This window comes from Neovison vison, chromosome 8 (genome assembly GCF_020171115.1).
Source record: "Neovison vison isolate M4711 chromosome 8, ASM_NN_V1, whole genome shotgun sequence".
NCBI classification, from domain to species: domain Eukaryota; kingdom Metazoa; phylum Chordata; class Mammalia; order Carnivora; family Mustelidae; genus Neogale; species Neogale vison.
Genome location: NC_058098.1, coordinates 11,699,249 through 11,719,118, shown reverse-complemented (window position 1 = coordinate 11,719,118; position 19,870 = coordinate 11,699,249). Strand labels below are relative to the sequence as shown.

General features: G+C 48.7%; 1 protein-coding gene across 1 annotated transcript; it reads left to right on the top strand.

Moving 5' to 3' along the window:
- The first annotated feature begins 12 nt into the window (after positions 1-12).
- Positions 13-19,007, top strand: DDX27 (DEAD-box helicase 27). The gene is made up of 21 exons (XM_044262865.1): positions 13-189; positions 2,516-2,662; positions 4,340-4,399; positions 4,640-4,805; positions 5,325-5,368; positions 5,494-5,580; positions 6,454-6,559; positions 7,945-8,118; positions 8,768-8,918; positions 11,299-11,398; positions 11,554-11,695; positions 12,616-12,769; positions 13,605-13,686; positions 13,799-13,976; positions 15,102-15,208; positions 15,426-15,528; positions 17,021-17,115; positions 17,193-17,316; positions 18,025-18,112; positions 18,670-18,744; positions 18,875-19,007. Exons 1-21 carry the CDS (start codon positions 97-99, stop codon positions 18,891-18,893), a joined length of 2,295 nt encoding a protein of 764 aa, XP_044118800.1. The 5' UTR covers positions 13-96; the 3' UTR covers positions 18,894-19,007.
- The last annotated feature ends 863 nt before the right edge of the window (positions 19,008-19,870 follow it).

Genomic DNA, 19,870 nt, shown 5'->3' with positions numbered 1-19,870 from the left:
TGATGTCGGCACATGCGCAATGACGACGAGGAGGCCGACGGAAAGTAAGGGCCGGCGTGCGTGCGAGCTGGTTTCCGGAAGTGGTGCTGCGGCAGCATGCTCGAGGAGCTGGGTTTAATCGGGACCATAGGTGAAGATGACGAGGTGCCGGGGGATCCTGAGTCTGACTCCGGGGACGAGGAGGAGGAGGTATGAGATCGGGTGGGGGCCGCAGCGGCGTGCAGTCGGATTTCCGTGGCTGCTTCCGTTCTCCGTGATTCCTCGGGCCCCTGCCCCTAGCTGCTCCTCGGCATCCTCCTGCCAAGCCGAAAAGTGTCCCTGGAAGGGGAACCCAAGATATTCCTCGGTTTGGTCGCCACTCGTTTTCCCTCACCTCTGCGCCTCTGCCGGCAACGTGCCGTGTTGTCTTGGCGAACCCGGTCCCCATTCACCGATGTTGAATCCAGGCCCTATGTGATAGAGATCCAGGGGCGAAGCCAGACGTGGTTCCTGATCAGGGGTTCGTTCATTAAGCCAGTATTTATTGACGTGGAGGTACCTGTAGGCTACACCTAGTGGTCAGCGTTCGGGACATAGCAGTGAACAAGATGGGCAAGGACACCACTCTTGTGAAGCTTATGCTGGGTGTGAGGCTTACAGACATTAAGCGGTGTGGCAGTTACAAGAGGAACAGTGTCATGAAGAAGGTGCTCACCCTACGAAGATCCAGTCCGGGTGTTGGCCCCGCTGTGGCCTCATCTGCCCGCACACACCTCCACCCTGGTGTCCCATGGCCTCCACAAATTCAGCTTCACCGAAGCTGAACTCGGGTCCCCCTCCCTTCCCAACCTGCTCGGTCTAGAGCCAGAAACCTAAGTGCCATCCTTGACAGCTTCTTTCTCACTCCCCTCCAGTTTCGTTCAGACCAGCTCAGCGCTTTAACTTCTCCCCCTTTCTCCTAGTCCACCCTAGCCCAGGCACTGCCACCTTGTGCCTGGACACCCAGCATCCTAAGGAACCTGGTCTCCAGCTCTTTTTCTTGGTCCTCCTCCTACCCCACCCCATTCACTACTTAGCAGCTAGACTGATCTTTTCATTTCTTGAATGGAAAACTATCATTAAAAAGGACTGGAGCAGGGCTGCCTGGGTGGCTCAGGGGGTTAAGGCTCTGCCTTCAGCTCAGGTCATGACCTCAGTGTCCTGGGATCAAGTCCCGTATCGGGCTCTCTCCTAGGTGGGGTGCCTGCTTCCTCCTCCCTCTCTCTCTCTCTGCTTGCCTCTCTGCCTACTTGTGATCTCTCTGTGTCAAATAAATAAAATCTTTAAAAAAAAAAAAAAAGGACTGGTGCAGAGCACCTGGGTGGCTCAGTTGGTTAAGCGACTGCCTTTGGCTCAGGTCATGATCCTGGAGTCCCAGGATCAAGTCCCGCATCAAGCTCCCTGCTCAGTGTGGAGTCTGCTTTTCCTGCTGACCCTCTCCCCTGTCATTCCCTTCTCATACTCTCTCTCTCTCAAGTAAATAAAAAAAATATATTTTTTAAGATTTTTATTTATTTATTTGACAGACAGAGATCACAACTAGGCAGAGAGGCAGGCAGAGAGAGAGGAGGAAGCAGGCTCCCCACCAAGCAGAGAGCCCACTGTGGGCTCTCTGGGATCATGACCTGGGATCATGACCCGAGCCGAAGGCAGAGGCTATAACCCACTGAGCCACCCAGGTGCCCCAAATAAATAAAATCTTTAAAAAAAAGTACTGGAGCAAATATGGCCAATGATAATGCCGAAGTCAAAATATGAAGTGCTGTATGGCTATCAATAGTTCAACTAAGTACCTGAGAAACAATATATATGTAATGATTAATAATAATAAACTTTAGGGTGAGATTTCTTTTTTTTTTTTTTTAAGATTTTATTTATTTATTTGACAGAGAGAGATGACAAGTAGGCAGAGAGGCAGGCAGAGAGAGAGGAAGGGAAGCAGGCTCCCTGCTGAGCAGAGAGCCCGATGCGGGACTCGATCCCAGGACCCTGAGATCATGACCTGAGCCGAAGGCAGCGGCTTAACCCACTGAGCCACCCAGGTGCCCCTAAGGTGAGAGTTCTTATGAGACTTTTTAACTCAAATGAGGAAAAAAAGGTCAGTGTAGCATTTTCTAATTCTCAGAAGCCATAATTCAGCCAGTCTTCCTTCCTTTCCGGTTTTTAGATGTATGGGTTTTTGTCATTGGTTTCTAACTTCATTGAATTGCTGGAAGAGAAGAGAGTCTGTGTGATATTGATTCTTTCAAACTGTGTGATCAGTTTCAGCACCTACTCCATGTTTGTTCAGGAGGCGCACTGTCTAGTAGCACGTGCAGCTCTCTGTGTTCACAGGAATGAAGCTTGTTGATTGTGCTTTTCAGATTTTTTACACGTTGTCTTCTTAATCTGTCAATTACTGAGAGAGCCGTGTTAAAATCTCCCATGACAGTTGAAGATTCCTGTTCTGTGTTCTTTCATCTCAGCTCATAGTCATCCTGCTTCTCCCTCTTCCCAGGGGCCCATCGTGCTGGGCAGAAAGCAGAAAGCCTTGCAGAAGAACCGCAGCGCCGATTTCAACCCTGACTTCGTTTTCACTGAGAAAGAGGGGGCATACGATGGTAGCTGGGCCATGGCTGATGTCATGAGTCAGCTCAAGAAGAAGGTGAGATCGGACAGTGATAGGCAGTTCCAGGCCGTGAGCTGAGGGTTGGACAGTAGGTTTTGGGATGTAACCGCACTGCCTTTTGCCACCTGTTTACATTTAGCATATGCTGGAACTCTTGGAAATACGAGGTGTAGTTTTGACGGCGTGGGGAGAAGCAGTCGCAAATAACGCCCAGTCTTGATTCAAACCAAAGTGTAAAACGTTGCAGCAGAGATTCATTAAAGACCAGTTACAAACACATTAATTGATCTACAGATGATATTTTAAAGTATCAGAAATATCTCATTTCTTCGTTAGAAGAGGTCCATGATGGCTTTTCCTGAAGGAGGGCATGGCGAACTCAGATTAACTTTAGTATATATATTAAGGGAGACCCTTCCTGATGTTATACACACTAAAATGTGGGGGGCAAAAAAGGTTTTAGAGGAAATCTGATAATACCAGTCTAATGGTTGAAGAATACCAAATATTACATACAAATTGCTTGACTTAGAAAAAGATGTTAAAATGGTCTCTCTTTTTAGGTGTTTTAGATGTTAAGATTTATGTTAAAATGGTCTCTTTTTTTAGGTGTTTCCTCCTTATTTTGAACACTAGAGAGAAAACTTTGTTACATGAGTCTGTAACAAAGAGCAGTCTAGCACGTACCCTTAGCAGTAGCGTTTTGGTCAGCCCCACAGATACGGTCATTCTGTCACTTGCCAGGTGATGTCACTGTTCAGGTCCCTGTTTCCCACACAGAATAGCCAAAGCTGCCACAAATGTCACCATCATCTGCTTATTTGCCAAGATCCCTTGTTTTTCTTTGAGTCTGCTGAGCGAGCTAGAAGATGCATCCACATTATTTTCCGTTTCATGGGCCTCAAAGAAAAATACTTTACTCCAGACTCTGTTGGTGTTCTGATTCAAATAAACTAGCCATAGCCTCTTCATGGTCACCTGGACAGGATTTCTTTCTGACTTTTTTCCTTTTCAGTATTTTTTCAGAGAATGTCACAGAAATTGTCCTTTTTCAAATTAGTTATGAGGTGTTTGTTCCTCCGGTCCATGTTCTGAGGAAAGTTCACTCTAGGTTCACTTTACAGATACTGTGTTTGTTCCCAGGTCCTGGCATATAGATCCCATGTGATTAAAGACTTAGTCTTATGAAGCTTACAGCCCAGCAGGGTCGAAGATAAGTAAACAAATAATCACACAGTTAATTGTAGTTGTGGCAAATGCCGTGGCAGTTCAGGGTGCTTCGAGCATATGTAAAGGAGGCCTGCCGTTGCTTACCCTTTCTAAAAGTTATAGCAGTATCCAGCATTACTGGAGTTTGCTTTGATTTCGGCATTTAATTGCCAGGCTAAATTCTGTCTGATTGGCATGGGGAAAGGGTTTTCTAAGTAGCATTCGGATATAAATGGGACATCTCTTGGTAATTCTTTTCTTCTAAATAGTAGTAAACACCTTCTAAAATGTGGATGTTTCTCTTAGCTCCAAGTAAAGATGTTTCGCACTTGACTATTTATTTATGTTGTTCTGTTGTTGTTGTGGATAATCTGCAGATTGATTCACCTGTCCAAGGACAGACAGGCCCCTTCTATATTAACACTGGAGACCCAACCCTCACAAAAGATTTGCTCTGCCTCTTTCCCGTGTATATACTTCTTATCCATCTAATCTTTATTGCAGAGGGCAGCCACTACATTAGATGAGAAGATTGAGAAAGTTCGCAAGAAAAGGAAAACAGAGGTGAGAAAGCAAAGCAGGTACTTCTCTGTGTAAAGCCCGGAGCTTGGCCCTCTCCACACGACCTTTAAGCCAGAGTTGGGAGTGCGGCGGTGGAGACGGGCTTCTCTGTGTGTCTGTCGGTAAGAGTCACTGAGTCCGCAGAGCGCTCCGCGCAGGCTGGAAGGCATGGTATTACTCTTCAGAAGTTCTGGATTTCCTGAAGTTTGCGGTTGCCTTACTTTACTGTGATATTTTTTGCAGGATAAAGAAGCCAAGTCTGGGAAGTCAGAGAAGGAGAAAGAAGCAAAGGAGGGCTCGGAACCAGAGGAGCAGGAAGACCCTGAAGGGAAAGATGAGGACGGGCCAGAAGATGAAGATTCGGAGACCGATTACTCGTCAGCTGATGAGAACATCCTCACCAAAGCAGGCAGGCGCTCCGGCCGCGCTGTCCGGAAAGGGGACAGGACATGGGAATGGGTCTGCCTTTCCTCTGTAGGATTCTCTATGTTCTTCCACCCGGTCACAGTTAAGAGCTCCCTGTTGAACTCCTCTGGCTTCTCTTTTTTCTTGGGGTTTGGTTAGGGTTATTGTCCTTAGCCAACAGACCATTCCCTTTTCCTCCTCCCCAGCCCCACACAGGGGCTGGCACCTCTAAGAGTCAGACTTATTTGGGGTGATAGATCCCCTACGTCCCACCGCAGATGGGCCCAGCTTCACAGTGGGTGCTCCGTAAATATTTCAGGCGTGACCATAGAGTGCAGTGGGTTAGCCTGGTCTCCGGCGAGCTTGCCGCACGGTGTCCTCCCTGTCAAACGAGGCTAATGACAGCTCCCTCAGGGGGTCGTGTGGTTTCAGTGAGGCGTCCACAGAAAGCACTTGGGATAGCGGCTAGCAGACTGTCAATGTAAGTACGAGCACTGATGGCCAGCTCTGTTTTTCTCCATAGATACACTCAAAGTAAAGGAACGGAAGAAGAAGAAGAAGGGGCAGGTGAGCATGAGCGGGGAGAACAGCGTGCAGCTGAGCTTTGCAGCCTGACAGGATTTTAAGGCCAGTTAGTTTCCTTGGGCACGTTTTGCTGAATTCTCGTTCTGTCTTTTGACTCTCTGGTGTAGGAAACAGGAGGATTTTTTGAAGATGCATCTCAGTATGATGAAAACCTCTCTTTCCAGGACATGAACCTTTCCCGCCCTCTTCTGAAGGTAATGGTTTCTCTTGGCTACCATGGGATTATTGCAGTCACCCCTTAACTAGGCTCTGCCCTAAACTGGGCTCTTTGCCTCCCTAAATTCACACTTGCCAGGCAACCCTCTCAAAAAGTTCCATCTTGGGGTGCTCCTGGATGGCTCAGTCGTTGAGCGTCTGCCTTCGGTTCAGGTCTTGATCCCAGGGTCCTGGGATTGAGCCCTGCATCAGCCTCATTGCTCAGCAGGAAGCCTGCTTCTCCCTCTCCCACTCCCCCAGCTTGTGTTCTCTTTCTCGCTGTGTCTCTCTCTGTCAAATAAATAAAATCTTTTTTAAAAAAGTTCCATCTTGGCCTATAAGGCCTTGCCCTTTCTGGTCTCCTCTGGTGATGTCTTCTAGCACTCACTCTGCTCTGGCCATCTTGGCCTCCTCCTTGGCCCTCAAACAGGTTAGGCGTTTTCTTCCTCAGGGCCTTTGCACTTACCAGTCCCTCTGCCTGGAAGGTTTTTCCGGTAATCTGGTTGTGGTGCTCCTCACCTCTTTCAGGGTTCTACTCTGTATCCTCTGCTCAGTGAGACTTTCCCTGACCCTCCTATAAATCATACTTCCCAAATCCCTTGACTGCTGTGGTTTTTCCATATGGCATGTGATGGTGTTTGGTCCTTTTTTCCTACCAGCTTGTAAGATTACCAAGGGCAGAGTCTTTATTTCTTTGGTTTCCTGCTGTCTCTCAGTGCCTCGGGCAGATCTCCCACTTAGTAGTCAGAGTGGGTACTCGATGAATGTTTGTAGAATGAATGACTGGGAGGGACTGAAGCAATCACCACCTGTGTGGAAATGTGCCTTGTTTGTTTCCTCCCCATCCTGTCTGATCCCATCTTTTGCTGTAGGCCATTACAACCATGGGCTTCAAGCAGCCCACCCCAATCCAGAAGGCATGCATACCTGTGGGTCTGTTGGGGAAGGATATCTGTGCCTGTGCAGCCACTGGGACAGGTAAAAAGGACAGTGACTTGGGGGGTAGGGAGAGGAGGAGGCAGGAGGAGGATATTCAACCCAGGGGTCTAGGTTGATTTACCCAAGGGCCACTTTGCTAAATACTCAAACATAAATTATAATGCAATAATACCATATAATCGTATTAATTTCCCTTAAATCTCAACATATGTTTTCCTATTTAAGTACTCTTTATTTTTTAAAAATGGTTGTATAGTATCCTATTACATAACTGTGTCTGTCCTGTAATAAACTGCACTAATATACAATGTTATGATTAATATTCTTTTCATAAAATCTTTACTCCTATGACTGGGGATTATGTATAAATAAAGGTGGCCTTCATGAGATCCCCTAAAATCTGTGACCTGTAACTATCCTCTTAGGATATCTCTGTGATATGATCTCTTGTTGCTGCCATGATAAGCATAAAGACTTTTAAAAATTTAAGCAGGGCAGGGGAGAGGGAAAGGGAGAGACAGAATCCTCAAGGAGACTGCCCTCTGAGAGTGGAGACCAATGCAAAGCTCTATCCCATGACCCTGAGATCATATCGGAGCTAAAATCAAGAGTTAAAGGCCCAACCAGCTGAGCCACCCAGGTGCTGCGGTAGGAGTAAAGACGTTATGAAACAGACTTTCATCATGGTGTTTTTTATCCGTAAGGTTAATGATAGAGTAGAACTAGTCACATGAAAGAATATTATACAACCATTTAAAGAAACAGGAGATGTGGTTTTTGTTTTTGTTTTTTAAGTGATCTCTACACCCAGCGTGGAGCTCAAACTCATAACCCCAAGATCGAGAGCTGGATGCTCTACCACCTGAGCCAGGCAGGCACCCCTGTTATGCTTTTTTTGAAAAGGGATTACTGGGGCGCCTGGGGGCGCTCAGTGGGTTAAAGCCTCTGCCTTCGGCTCAGGTCATGGGATCGAGCTCCACGTCCGGCTCTCTGCTCTGCGGGGAGCCTGCTTCCCCCCTCCCCGCTCTCTCTGCCTGCCTCTGCCTGCTTGTGATCTCTGTCAAATAAATAAGTAAAATCTATTAAAAAAAAAGGGGGGGGGTGGAATGTTAGTTACTACATTAAGTTTTCAATTTTTATATTTCTGTCCATTAAGAAAAATATTGATAATCTAGATTCCATTAGGTTAATGTTTATCTTTGGTTGGCTGAACTGTGGGTGATTTCTATTACTTTTATATTTTCTTATACTTCTCAGATTTTTTTGCATGAACCCTGTAGTCTTAAAACCAGAAAAAAAGCTTTATGAAAACATAGCTTTATTTTCCCCTGAGCGGATATGTAGGTCTTCTGGGCCCAGGTGAAAACCTGAACCTTGAAGGGAGTGAAGCTCGTCTCTCTGTGTTCTGCTGCCTTCTCCTCCAGGTAAGACTGCTGCTTTCGCTCTGCCTGTCCTGGAGCGGCTGATCTACAAACCCCGCCAGGCTCCTGTCACGCGCGTGCTCATTCTGGTTCCCACCCGAGAGCTGGGCATCCAGGTGCACTCGGTCACCAAGCAGCTGGCTCAGTTCTGCAGCATCACCACCTGCCTGGCCGTGGGTGAGTGTCCGGCGGCCCAAGAGCCCGTGAGGCGGCGGAGGGTGGGTGTGCCCCGCCTTCGGAGGACGCTGGGTACCAGGAAGGCCTTCCTATGATTACACCCACTTGGAAAACCGGACGAGGGGTTTTCAGAGTACAGAGTTCGGGGGAGGGGAGAGGGTTGCACTGACATTTAACCAACCTTAAAAAAATGAAACTGCAAAATTCAGGGCAAAAAAAACTTGGTATTGAACACATTTAGGATGTAATTTCTGCTTTATATGAATAAAGAATCAAGCACTTGGGGCAGAATCTTTCTGATGCTGCTCTGTGGTACCGTTCTCCAACCTTCATGGAACCCTCGCTGTGCAGCGGGAGGGCGAAGGTGATGGAGAAATGATTGGCTTCCGCAGCTGCTTCTGTCAGTCCTTGGGTGTTTGCATCCTTCTGCTCTAAAGTGCCTTCTTGCCTTCACCTTTTTTCACACTTAGCACAGTTGTATTGAGATAATTTGTCTCTCCCAACATCTCGTAAAATCCATCCAGGCGGGGCCTTTGTCAGTCTTGTTTTCAGCTGTTTCCCCCGCATCTGGGTGGGACGTGGCAGGGCCCGGTCCGTACTGTTGAACCTCGGACCGACTCGGCCGCCCGGCGGGGCTCTTCCTCTGCAGGTGGCCTGGATGTGAAGTCTCAGGAAGCAGCTCTGAGGGCGGCGCCCGACATCCTCATCGCCACCCCAGGCCGGCTCATCGACCACCTGCACAACTGCCCTTCCTTCCACCTGAGCAGTATTGAGGTGCTCATCCTGGATGAGGCTGACAGGTACACCTGAACTGGTGGGGCCCCAAGTGCTCCGGGGGCCACACCCACAAGAGAACCTGCCTGTGCACCGTCTTTCATGGATCTTGCCAAGGCTGTGTGTGCGACGCCAGTTCCGCCGCTCACATTTGGACACCTGTTCATCACTAGTCTGCATTACCCTGCTTTCTCTTTCTCTGTGATGTGATGGTTAAGAGGGAGGGTACATCAAATTCTGGCTCAGCCATTTCCTGAGATTTGAAAATATTATTTAGATTTTTTAAGAGATTTTTTAAAATTAATTAATTAATTAATTATTTTTTAACAACATTATTTATTTGACAGAGAGAGAGATATCACAAGTAGGCAGAGAGAGGCAGGCGGTGGGGGATGGTGAAGCAGACTCCCCACTGAGTAGAGAACCCGATGCGGCCCGGGATCATGACCTGAGCCGGAGGCAGAGGCTTTACCCCACTGAGCCATCCAGGCACCCGTAGAGATTTTTTAACTAATCCCCATACTCAGCATGGGACTCAAACTCACAGCCTTGGCATCAAGAGTAGCATGCTCCACCGGCTGAGCCAGGCAGATGCCCCTGTTACTTAGGTTCTAGAACAAATCTCTTCTCGTTTGTGAGACATAAGAACATTCCCCCCGCTCCTAGTGTTGATTCCAGGAGCAACACAGCAGAGTGCCAGCGCACGGTGAGGACTCGCCAGACGGCTTCTGTCACTGTGGGAGGGGACTCCCTCGCTCCCCCTTCTCTCATACGGGTGCCCTCTGCTCATCCTTTCCTTCTTGACCAAACAGAATGAACCTCAGTGAACTGGACTCGTGATCGAAGTGGGGGCAGGGGAACGAGGCCACAAGCCCAAAGCGCATTCAGGTTTACTCTCCAGTTGAAGCATTTCCGAGCTAAAGAGGTCTGGGCTTCTGACCCCATAGGCCCATCTCCGTGCGTGGCAGCTCTGTCCTCCCAGTGGTTTGGGCCAGAATTCTTCGCCTCACGCTTGTGTCCTCATCCCCCACCCACGGAGAACGCATGGGGAAGTCCTGTCAGCACAGCCCCACATCGGGACTTCTGCCCTTGCTGTCTTCTCAGCTCAGAATGACCTGTACCTTCTCGTTTCTGTTCCAGTTGTCACTTACCCCAAGGGCCTTTGCTGGCTACTGTCTACAACAGTTCCTGCTTTCCATTCTCTGAGGTGCTATGCCTCTCCAACCTCCTACATTGTCACCCGAATGCCCGTATGGTGCTTGTGACCCTCCTGTCCCCTGGGACCCATTTGTGAAGGACTGGCTTTGTGCTGCTTGCTGCTCTGCGCCCAGGGTTGTGTCTAGTATCTAGCAGATGCTCAGTAAGGGTTTGTTGAATACCTGACTGATTCCCCCAGAGCAAATGAACCATTCTTGAGTCATGAGGGAAGTCAAGGAGATATTTCTGAGCAAAGGGAACATGATCTGGGATTGAGGTGTTAAATGGGAAGGGAACTGTAGTCTTAAAAAAGTGTTAAGGTCTCAGAAGACCAAGAAAGGCTGTGGGTGTTTCCTGTTAGGGAGATCAAGGACCATGGCAGCTGAATGCGGTACGGGATGCTTGCTTGGAGCCTGAACTGGGGGAAGAAATATTGTGAAGGACTAAGTCAGCTAAACAAGTCGGAGTCAGTAATCCTACTGAGTAGTATTATGTACACTGAGAAGAAGGGTCCTTTAAAGCAAAGAGAACTGGCCGATACCACGTCAGTCATGTGGTCAAACTCACCTCAGTGGTACTGGGACAAACGGACGGTCTGTGTCTTCCGGTGGAGAGGGAAGTGCACAGCTGCACCCCTGCACATTCTTGGCGCGATGAGTTACCAAATCTCGTCACTGGGAAATGGATAAAGACAGAATGTGAAGAAGCTTGAGGAGACGTCTGTAGATTAAGGGAGACTAAGGTAACAGGATAACCAGCGTAAAATAGAAACTTTGGTTTCCTGGATTAAAAAAAATGAAAAGATAGCTATAAAATGACATTTCTGGGACAGTTAAGGATATCTGAATTTGGACTATTTCAGGTATTATTCAAACACTCAAATGTTTGGGGCGTGATAATGACACGATGGTCATATTGGCGAAGGTCCTTTCTTAGGGAATGTGTGCCAAGATGGGGTAAGGTGTAGTGATGTCTACTACTTATTTATGTATATTTCAGCAAAAAGAAAAAATAAGATAAAGCAGATGTGGCCAGATGCTAGTGCTTGATGAATCTTGGTGAAAGGGTAAACTAATAATACAAATACATAAGTAAATACATATAACCAGTTACAACATCGGAACATCAGCTTGGCTGATGTTTTCTGTCCATCGCTGGGACAGATGTGAGCTCGTCCCTTCCTCTTGATTCCTTGTCCCTGCTCTTCAGGATGCTGGATGAGTACTTTGAGGAACAGATGAAGGAAATTATCCGGATGTGTTCCCACCACCGCCAGACCATGCTCTTCTCGGCCACCATGACGGACGAGGTGGGCCCCAGGAATTCTGCTTGGTGGGGTGAATGCAGGGGACCCAGGTTGGGCTGCAGGGGGTTGGCTGGGGCAAGCAAGGCTTGCCTCCGCCCCTACTACCTACCCCCACCTCCTGGCAGGCAAGTGAGCATCGCTGTGTTTGTGCTGGGCAGGTAAAAGATCTGGCTTCTGTTTCCTTGAAGAATCCTGTCCGAATATTTGTAAATAGCAACACGGATGTGGCCCCCTTCCTGCGGCAGGAGTTCATCCGGATCCGGCCGAATCGGGAAGGGGACCGGGAAGCCATCGTGGCAGGTGAAAGCCCAGGGAGGGACTGGGCAGGGGGAGCTGGACTCCGTTGTCTGCTGGGGTGGCACACTGAAGCGTCTGGGTGTTGCCTGGCACCTCCTCTGATGGGCTCCCCTGACCCCTTGTGTGGTCCCGCCCTTAGTGTGCTCTGCCTTGGCCATGGGTCCTTCCTCCCTGTCTTCCGTCACCTCACCTCCCTCCCACTGTCCAGTCCTCCGTAGGTCCTACAGAACACCCAGCCACTTCCCTCACAACTGCCTCTGGCTCTTGGTTCAAGCTGCTGCTTTTCTTGCCTGAATTATTGCAGTGGCCCTGGATTTGGCTCCTACTCCCAGTCTTGTCCCTTGGGGATGCGTTCTCCACCCTGCGGGTCATTGAAAATGATCATTTACCAGTGAACATTCACTCATGTTCCCTCCCTGTTTACAACCGTCGGTGTCTCCCATGGCTCGCAGACCACAGTCCGCACTCCCCCCGAGTGCTGTACTACCCTCTGGGACCCCGCCCCTGCCTGCCCGGAGTGCTCAGCCTCGGCGTCCAGCCATACCCTCCTGCCTCCGTTCTCTCAAACCCACCAAGCTCGTCCCGCCTCGGGGCCGTCACATTTGCTCCTTGTCCTGCCTGGAATCTTCCCCACCAAATCTCGGGAAGGAGGCGGCCCTGTCATTCACCTAACATCACCTGTTTAGAGAGGCCAGTCTTAAAACTGGCTCCCCATCTTCCCTTCACTGTCTCAGCCCCGTTGTCACCCTTGGGAGCTGGGAATCGGCGTCTCTTCTGTGCCCTGGAATGTGAGCCTCATGAGGCAGGGAGCTTGCCTGTCTCCCCCGCTGCCGGCCAAGCAGCCACTTCACAGGCGCGGAGGGGATATGTATCAGGTGACTTCTGGCTCACTCTGCTCTCCCCCTCCCCGCCCCCCCGCCCAGCTCTGCTGACAAGGACCTTCACTGACCACGTGATGCTCTTCACCCAGACCAAGAAGCAGGCCCACCGCATGCACATCCTTCTGGGGCTCATGGGGCTGCAGGTGGGCGAGCTCCACGGCAACCTATCACAGACGCAGCGGCTGGAGGCCCTCCGGTAAAGTTCGGGGGCTGAGGCTCCCTCCCATCCTTCAGCGAGGGCTCTCCTCACCGAGAGAGGGAAATACCACCCGGAGGTTATGTTAGAGCGCTTGCAGGGGTTGCAGATGCACGGTCCCCCACTATAAAGATACTTGTCCAGCTGCCGTAAGGTTATGTCTTAGGGAACACTGAGAATCCCTTGCCCCTCGCAGAAACCGGCACTGCTGCCCCAGGGCTCGAGTGTTGGAGCCGCTGAGTGGGGCCACAGCAGGAAATTCCAGCTTGGGAAACAGCACATGTCCTGTTCTCCGTAGCTTTTCCAGAGCAGTGGGCCATACCTGGGTCTGTTAGGACGAGATTTGTTAGCAAAGCCAGAGCCAGCCACCGTTTCTCGAGCAAGTACTTTGCGATGTCCTGTGTTTTCCATGTGTTTGTTTTTGTTTAATTCTTGGAGAATGGAGTCATGCTCGTAGGCCCGGAGGGACCCTTTAGAATTCTTCACTTATCTGCATTTATCACAGGCAGCTGAAAGGTATTTTTTTAAAGAAAGGCTGCTTTGAAGCCTGAGGCATGTGCATATGCTCCTTCCTACAGTCTAGCTCTATGATTCCGGAACTTTTAAATTTGTAAGAGTTGGGGCTTAAGGTGGTACAAACCAAACTATGTTTGTTCTGCGTTACAAGATGTTTAAGGTGTTGTGCAAGTATCAGATGGTCTGACATTTAGGATCTCGTTTAGATTATCACTGTGACGATCCAAAAGGATTTGTGTTCTCTCTGCTGGCTCAGCCTCTTGTGGAGCTTTTCTGGGGTTGAGTATCCAGGTGAACATCTGCTTGTGGCTATTTCTAGGCGCTTTAAGGACGAACAGATTGACATCCTTGTGGCCACAGATGTGGCAGCCCGTGGACTTGACATTGAGGGGGTTAAAACGGTGAGCAGCCCATCTTCCTTGAACCTTTGCTGGGAGTCTTTTTGCCTCCTTGTGTCCTGTCTCTCTCCAACTTCCAGGTCTGACTTTGACCTGACTTGGACCTACTTTCCAGGTAATTAACTTCACAATGCCCAACACCATCAAGCATTACGTCCACCGGGTAGGGCGAACAGCGCGGGCTGGCCGGGCTGGGCGCTCCGTGTCTCTGGTGGGAGAAGAGGAGCGGAAGATGCTGAAGGAGATTGTAAAAGCCGCCAAGGCCCCCGTGAAGGCGCGGATACTTCCTCAAGGTGAGGCACCACTGCAGCAGCTCAGGGCGGTTGGGGTGGGTAGGGCAGGTCCTAGATCAGACTCTGGGACAGAGCCCAGAGCAGAGTAAGAGGTGGTAGTCGTCAGGATCCGGATTTGAACTCCAGTCCTGCTACTTCCTTGCTGAGTGCCCCTGTGCCGGTCTCCCCTTGCCCCTCGGTGTCTCTCTCTGTGTGAAAAGGAATGATGACAGACTTAGGCCTCGAGTGCCCCACTCATAGGTTATTTTCCAATCTTTGGGAAGAGAAGGCTTCTTGGGGAAAAAGCCCAGTCAGCACCTACTTGTTCTAGATGTCTTTAATTCATTTCCTTCTCATCAGTAGGGTCGCATTCTTTTTTCAATTTATAAAAATAATATATATTCCGTATTAGAAATTAGTAAATAAAAGCCAAAAGGTAATCGCTTGTGGAAGAGCTCACCACTGTTATATTTAGGCACATATCCTTTGAGACCTTTATTCCATTCATACATGTCTTTTTTCTTCCATTCTTTTCATTTTCACTTAATTCATTCCATCAGCTAGCAATAATTGAGTACTACCAGGTGCCCAGTGCTGTGTATTCTATCCTAGGTATTAGGAATATAGTAGGAAGCAAAACAGCTGATACTCTGTGGGAAAAAAACAATAAATAATGAGAGTAGCTGTGATCCAGAATGACAGAGGAGGAGAGATGCTGCTTTCGAAAGCTGTTCAGGAAAGGCCTCTGAACAGATGGCATTTGAGCTGAGTCCCAGATAAGAATGAGGCAGCCGTGAGTGGTCTGCGGACAGTGTGCCAAGCAGAGAAAACCAGGGCAAAGCCTCGGAGGCAGGAGCAGACGTGATGTGTGAGTCAGTGAAGGAAGAGCCAGAGGGCCCAGGGCACGGGGAGCAAGAGTGGAGATTGAAACGCCGAGAGGTAGGCAGGGGACACGTGTAGGAGTTTGAAATTTATTCCAAGAGCAGCAGGCTCTCTGGGGACTGGACGGGGGCTTACTGTGAAGCAGAGAAGTCATCCATAAAAACCCCCAATTTTCTATTGTCACTAAATACACATCTATGTTATTTTCATCAGTTACATAATATTTATGCTTATTTAAAATTTTTTATTGTTCTCTCCCTTGAGATGTCATCCTCAAATTCCGGGACAAGATTGAGAAGATGGAGAAGGACGTGTACGCAGTTCTACAGCTCGAGGCCGAGGAGAAAGAGCTACAGCAGTCGGAGGCCCAGGTGGGGCTGCCTGCAGGGAGGGGGCCCGCGGGGCCCGGGCGGGAAGCGGGGCCAGGGCGGGAAGCGGGGCCCGGGCGGGAAGCGGGCTGCGGCAGCCTCTGCCCACCGTGCCCCGCCGAAAGCCGGGGTCGGCCCCACCAGTGCCCTCCTGCAGCTGCCAAGTCACATCTTACCAGATGGCGCCGTCGTGGCAGCCATCCGTGTGCTGTCTCCACAGATCAACACAGCAAAGCGGCTCCTGGAGAAGGGGAAGGAGGCACCGAACCACGAGCCTGAGAGGAGCTGGTTCCAGACCAAGGAAGAGAGGAAGAAGGAAAAAAGTATGTTGGAGAGGTCCCTCACAACGCTGACCACAGAACTCTAGAACTCAGCAAGGCCACTGCTAGGTCTGTTCCCAGAAGAACTGAGGACAGGGACTCCGAGGCACTCTGTGCTGGGGTCCACAGCAGCATTAGTCACGGGAGCCACGGGGTAGAAGCGACCTACGTGTGTCGGCAGACCGACGGTCCCACGGATGTGCGCCCGCCCCATGGGTGCGGTGTAGCTGTCATGGAGTGGGTGCATGTCGCAAGGTGAACCGAAGTGAGGTGATCCAGACGCGGAAGGACAGGTAGTTACGGCTCCTCCTCATCGGAAGTAAATCCGGAGATGCAGAAAGTAGAATAGCGACTACCAGGGCTTGTGGGGAGGGAGTCATGCGTGGCTGCAGATGTACTGGTAATGATGAAAAAGTCACAGAAACAGGTCCCAGTGATGGCTGTGCAATACTGTGCGCATGATGAATGCCACTGAATTGTGTACTTAAGAATGGGTAAGGGCGCCTGCGCGGCGCAGTCAGGTTGTATCCAACTTTCAGTTTCAGCTCAGGTCATGATCTCAGGGTTGTGAGTTCGAGCTCCGCACAGGGCTCCATGCTCAGCAGAGTCTGCTTAAGACTCTCTCTCCCTCTGCCCCTCTCCCTGCTCTCCCTCTCTCTCAAATAAATAAATATTTAAAAAAAAAAAAGAAGAAGAATGGATAAAATGGCAAATTTTATGTTTTATCTATTTTGCCACAATTTTTTAAAAATAGGTCAGGAAGAGATTTATATGTATTCCCTGCCCTCCTCAACCCCCTTTTTATCACAAAGATTCACATTTTTCTACACCTTTTTTCAAGTTAGTTTTATAGCTTACATTTTATACAAGCACATACATACCTGCTTTTTTTTTTTTTTAATGGCTGCTTGGTCTTCCATCATGTGGGTAGATTATAAGTTATTTAATTAATCCCCTCTTGAGGGACATTGAAATCGTTTGTAACCTTTTGCTATTCTAACCGTGTAGTGAGTTAACTGTACAAACGCCCTTTCACAATTAAGCAAGTGCACTTGATTTGCAAGATAAATTCCCAAAAGTGAAATTATAGGCCGGAAGATATGTGCATTTATTATTTTGTTAGGGATTGCAAAGTTACCCTCCAAAGAGATTGTACCAGCAGTTTAAGAAATACTGCCTATATCTGATGGGACAAAAAGTGCATGCATGTTAAATTTCTGGGTTAACCATAGTCCCAGCAACCATATGGCCGGAAGGTGTGGGAGTATAGATGAACTATACCATCTTTCACAACACGATAACGAATGCCTCAAGTGGATTAATGGAGAGAGAGCGGAACAAGCATGGTAGCGAGATGGAGAGGTAACCACCAGCAGAGGATGTGACTGGCTGTTTCTCATTTTGAACTCTTACGTACCAATTAAAAATACGTGTACTGCTTTTAAAAAATGATGTAAAACGGTACCTGGCATCTCGTACTCTCTCCTCATCCTAGTTGCCAAGGCTCTGCAGGAGTTTGACTTGGCCTTAAGAGGAAAGAAGAAGAGGAAGAAGTTTATGAAGGATGCCAAGAAAAAGGGGGAGATGACAGTAAGCGGCGGGGTGCCTGTCGGGGGGCATGGGTCAGCACTTCGTGGTCTGTTCTGTAATCACGTCCTTCTTTCTAGGCAGAGGAAAGGTCCCAGTTTGAAATCCTTAAGGCGCAGATGTTTGCTGAGCGGCTGGCCAAGAGGAATCGCAGAGCCAAGAGGGCCCGAGCAATGCCTGAGGAGGAGCCAGCAAGAGGCCCTGGTAGGCAGATGGGGAGGAGGGCCCACAGGAGCTGGTAGGAACGTTCTCCCTGAAACTTGGGCTTCTGGTCTGGGAGAAAGTTGGAGGGATAATAAGAGCCCATATTTTCTAAGTAATGTGTGTACCAGTATGTATAGTTACTTTTGGGTTCCGAAGTGGTGAAGTGACCCCATGGTCAGTGGGGAGAGCTAGGACCTGAACCCAGGCCTTTCTGACTTGAGCCTAAGTCCTTACATCCTGCTCCTTAGGGAAGCAGGTCAGGGAAAAAAATTAGTGAAGTCAGTCTTCAGCTCATTTCACTTTTCAATGGTTCTTTTCACTTTGGGACTCTGCAGCCATCCTTTGGAGTGGTTTGTCTCACCTGCCACTTCTCAGTTCCTCATCTGTTTTCTGCTGGGATCCAGTGTGTCTTTTTTTTTTTTTCTTTTTCTTTTTTTTTTTTTTCCAATTTATTTATTTTCAGAAAAAACAGTATTCATTATTTTTTCACCACACCCAGTGCTCCATGCAAGCCGTGCCCTCTATAATACCCACCACCTGGTACCCCAACCTCCCACCCCCCCAGGATCCAGTGTGTCTTGTTGCCATGTCAGTAAATCATCTGGCCGGAGCATCCACTGAACTCGGAACTGTTAACCTGGGCTTAAGGATAGGATTTAGGAGCTTGGGCCAAAGAGGGCCATTCTAACCCATTCTTCCTGTGCACAGCCAAGAAACACAAGCAGGTGAAGAAATCTGTATTTGATGAAGAACTTACCAACACAAGCAAGAAGGCCCTGAAACAGTATCGAGCTGGGTAGGGTTTTAAGTCACCACGGGGCTCTTTGTATTTTGAGCAAAGCTGTATCCCTTCTTCCTCCTCCTGTACTCCCAATTCCCATATACTTGTAGCTTTAGAATATATAGTTTTAAGGATTCCTGTCTTCCCCCACCCCCAGCTAAGATCATCTCGGGATCCCAGGGTGATAACAGGATAAAAGTATTAAGGCCCTCCTGTCTTGGAGGTGAACATTTCTGGTTCAGAAATAGACCTTACTCTCTGGAGAACTAGAAAGGCAGAGGATCCTGGTTTGCTCTTAGGAATGTGTTACCCTCCCTGCCCCCCCATCCCCCCCAGTATCCCTTGGGCTGGGGTTGGGGTGGGGATAGACGAAGCTTCCACTCTCACTTTAAAGCTGGGCCCTGACTTCCACAATCCCGTATTGTCGGGTTGAAGCACCAGGCTTAGAACCTCACACCCTGAAAATGGTGCCTCCGTGATGCTGCTGCTTCCTGTGGGAGCTGGGTAGGGGCGACAGTGAGACATGTCTGTCTGTCCAGCTTCATTTCAGCATCTCATCTTCTTACTTGCAGCCCTTCCTTTGAAGAAAGGAAACAGTTGGGCTTGCCCCACCAGAGACGAGGAGGAATCTTCAAGTCTAAATCCAGGTAATGTTTGCCATTTTGGAGGGCTGGAGGCTGTGCCTGTCTGGGATTGGACCTCACTTGGGAAAGCACCTCCTTCCTCTTTCTGGTTTTGAGAGTTGGTCTTTCTTTACTCTGTGGATTTTCTTTGTAGGTACAAGCGGAGGAAGTAGCTGTGTTGGCCTGAAGTTTGTGGGGCAGCCCTTACCTTCCTTGAGGGAAGTCATCCTGGTTTGGTCTCTTCTCCCCATTCGTAAAAAAAAAAAAAAAAAAATTTTAAATGTAAAGTCTGTGTCATTTGTAAATTAAAAAAAGAACGTAAGGTCAGGGGGTGGGGGTGGTATGGGGAGCTATTTCCTAAGCATCCCCATGAATCAGCCAAGGCTCCTCTTGCTGATTAACTTTCACATAAAGAAGATGCCAAATGGGAGGTACCTGGCTGACTAGGGGGAGTGTACGACTCTTGATCTTGGGGTTGTGAGTTTGAGCCCCGTGTAGGGTGTAGAGATAACTTTCAATAACACTTAAGAGAAAAAAACCCAACCACAAATGGAAGTATATTTTGGGAGGGAGAATAAACCAATCTTAATTGTTTAGTTTATTCCTCTGTTCATCCCTCAATAATAGTGTCGTCTTATCCCATCTACTTCTAACATATCTTTATACTTGTGGAGGAGCTGGATGTGGAGGAAATTCTTCCTAGAAGTTCTTTTGATGTCTGTCTGTCCTAGAACCAAAAGCTCTCATCCACTGAGCATTAGCCACATGCCAGACATTGTGTACTGAGCGCTGTCTCATTAAATTCACTACACCCTGTGGGAGAGGCAGTCATCCCCCTTTTGCACAGAAAGAGACAGAAGCTCGGAGAAAGATGGAGTAACTTACCAAAGTTACGTGGGGAGTTCAGGTTTTTGAAACCAGGGTCTGAACCCGTATCTAACTGTGCTATAGCAGCACTACTGGAGAGATGGAAGCTCAAAGGGGACAGAAGGGATCCCAGATAAATTAGCTCCTTGTTGCAAAAAACAGCCTTTACCCTGTAGAGTGGTGGTTCTCATCCTTTCTGAATCATAGGTTCCTTTGACAACCAGATGAAAGGTAAGAGGCTTCCCCTTGAGAAAATTATTATGTTTGTAGTCTGTCCTATGTA

Coding starts and splice junctions, on each gene's coding strand:
- DDX27 (XM_044262865.1), top strand. CDS start 97: ATGCTCGAGGAGCTGGGTTTAATCGGGACCATAGGTGAAGATGACGAG. Junction 2,663..4,339: donor TGAGTCAGCTCAAGAAGAAG/GTGAGATCGGAC, acceptor TCTTTATTGCAG/AGGGCAGCCACTACATTAGA. Junction 12,770..13,604: donor CAGCGGCTGGAGGCCCTCCG/GTAAAGTTCGGG, acceptor GGCTATTTCTAG/GCGCTTTAAGGACGAACAGA.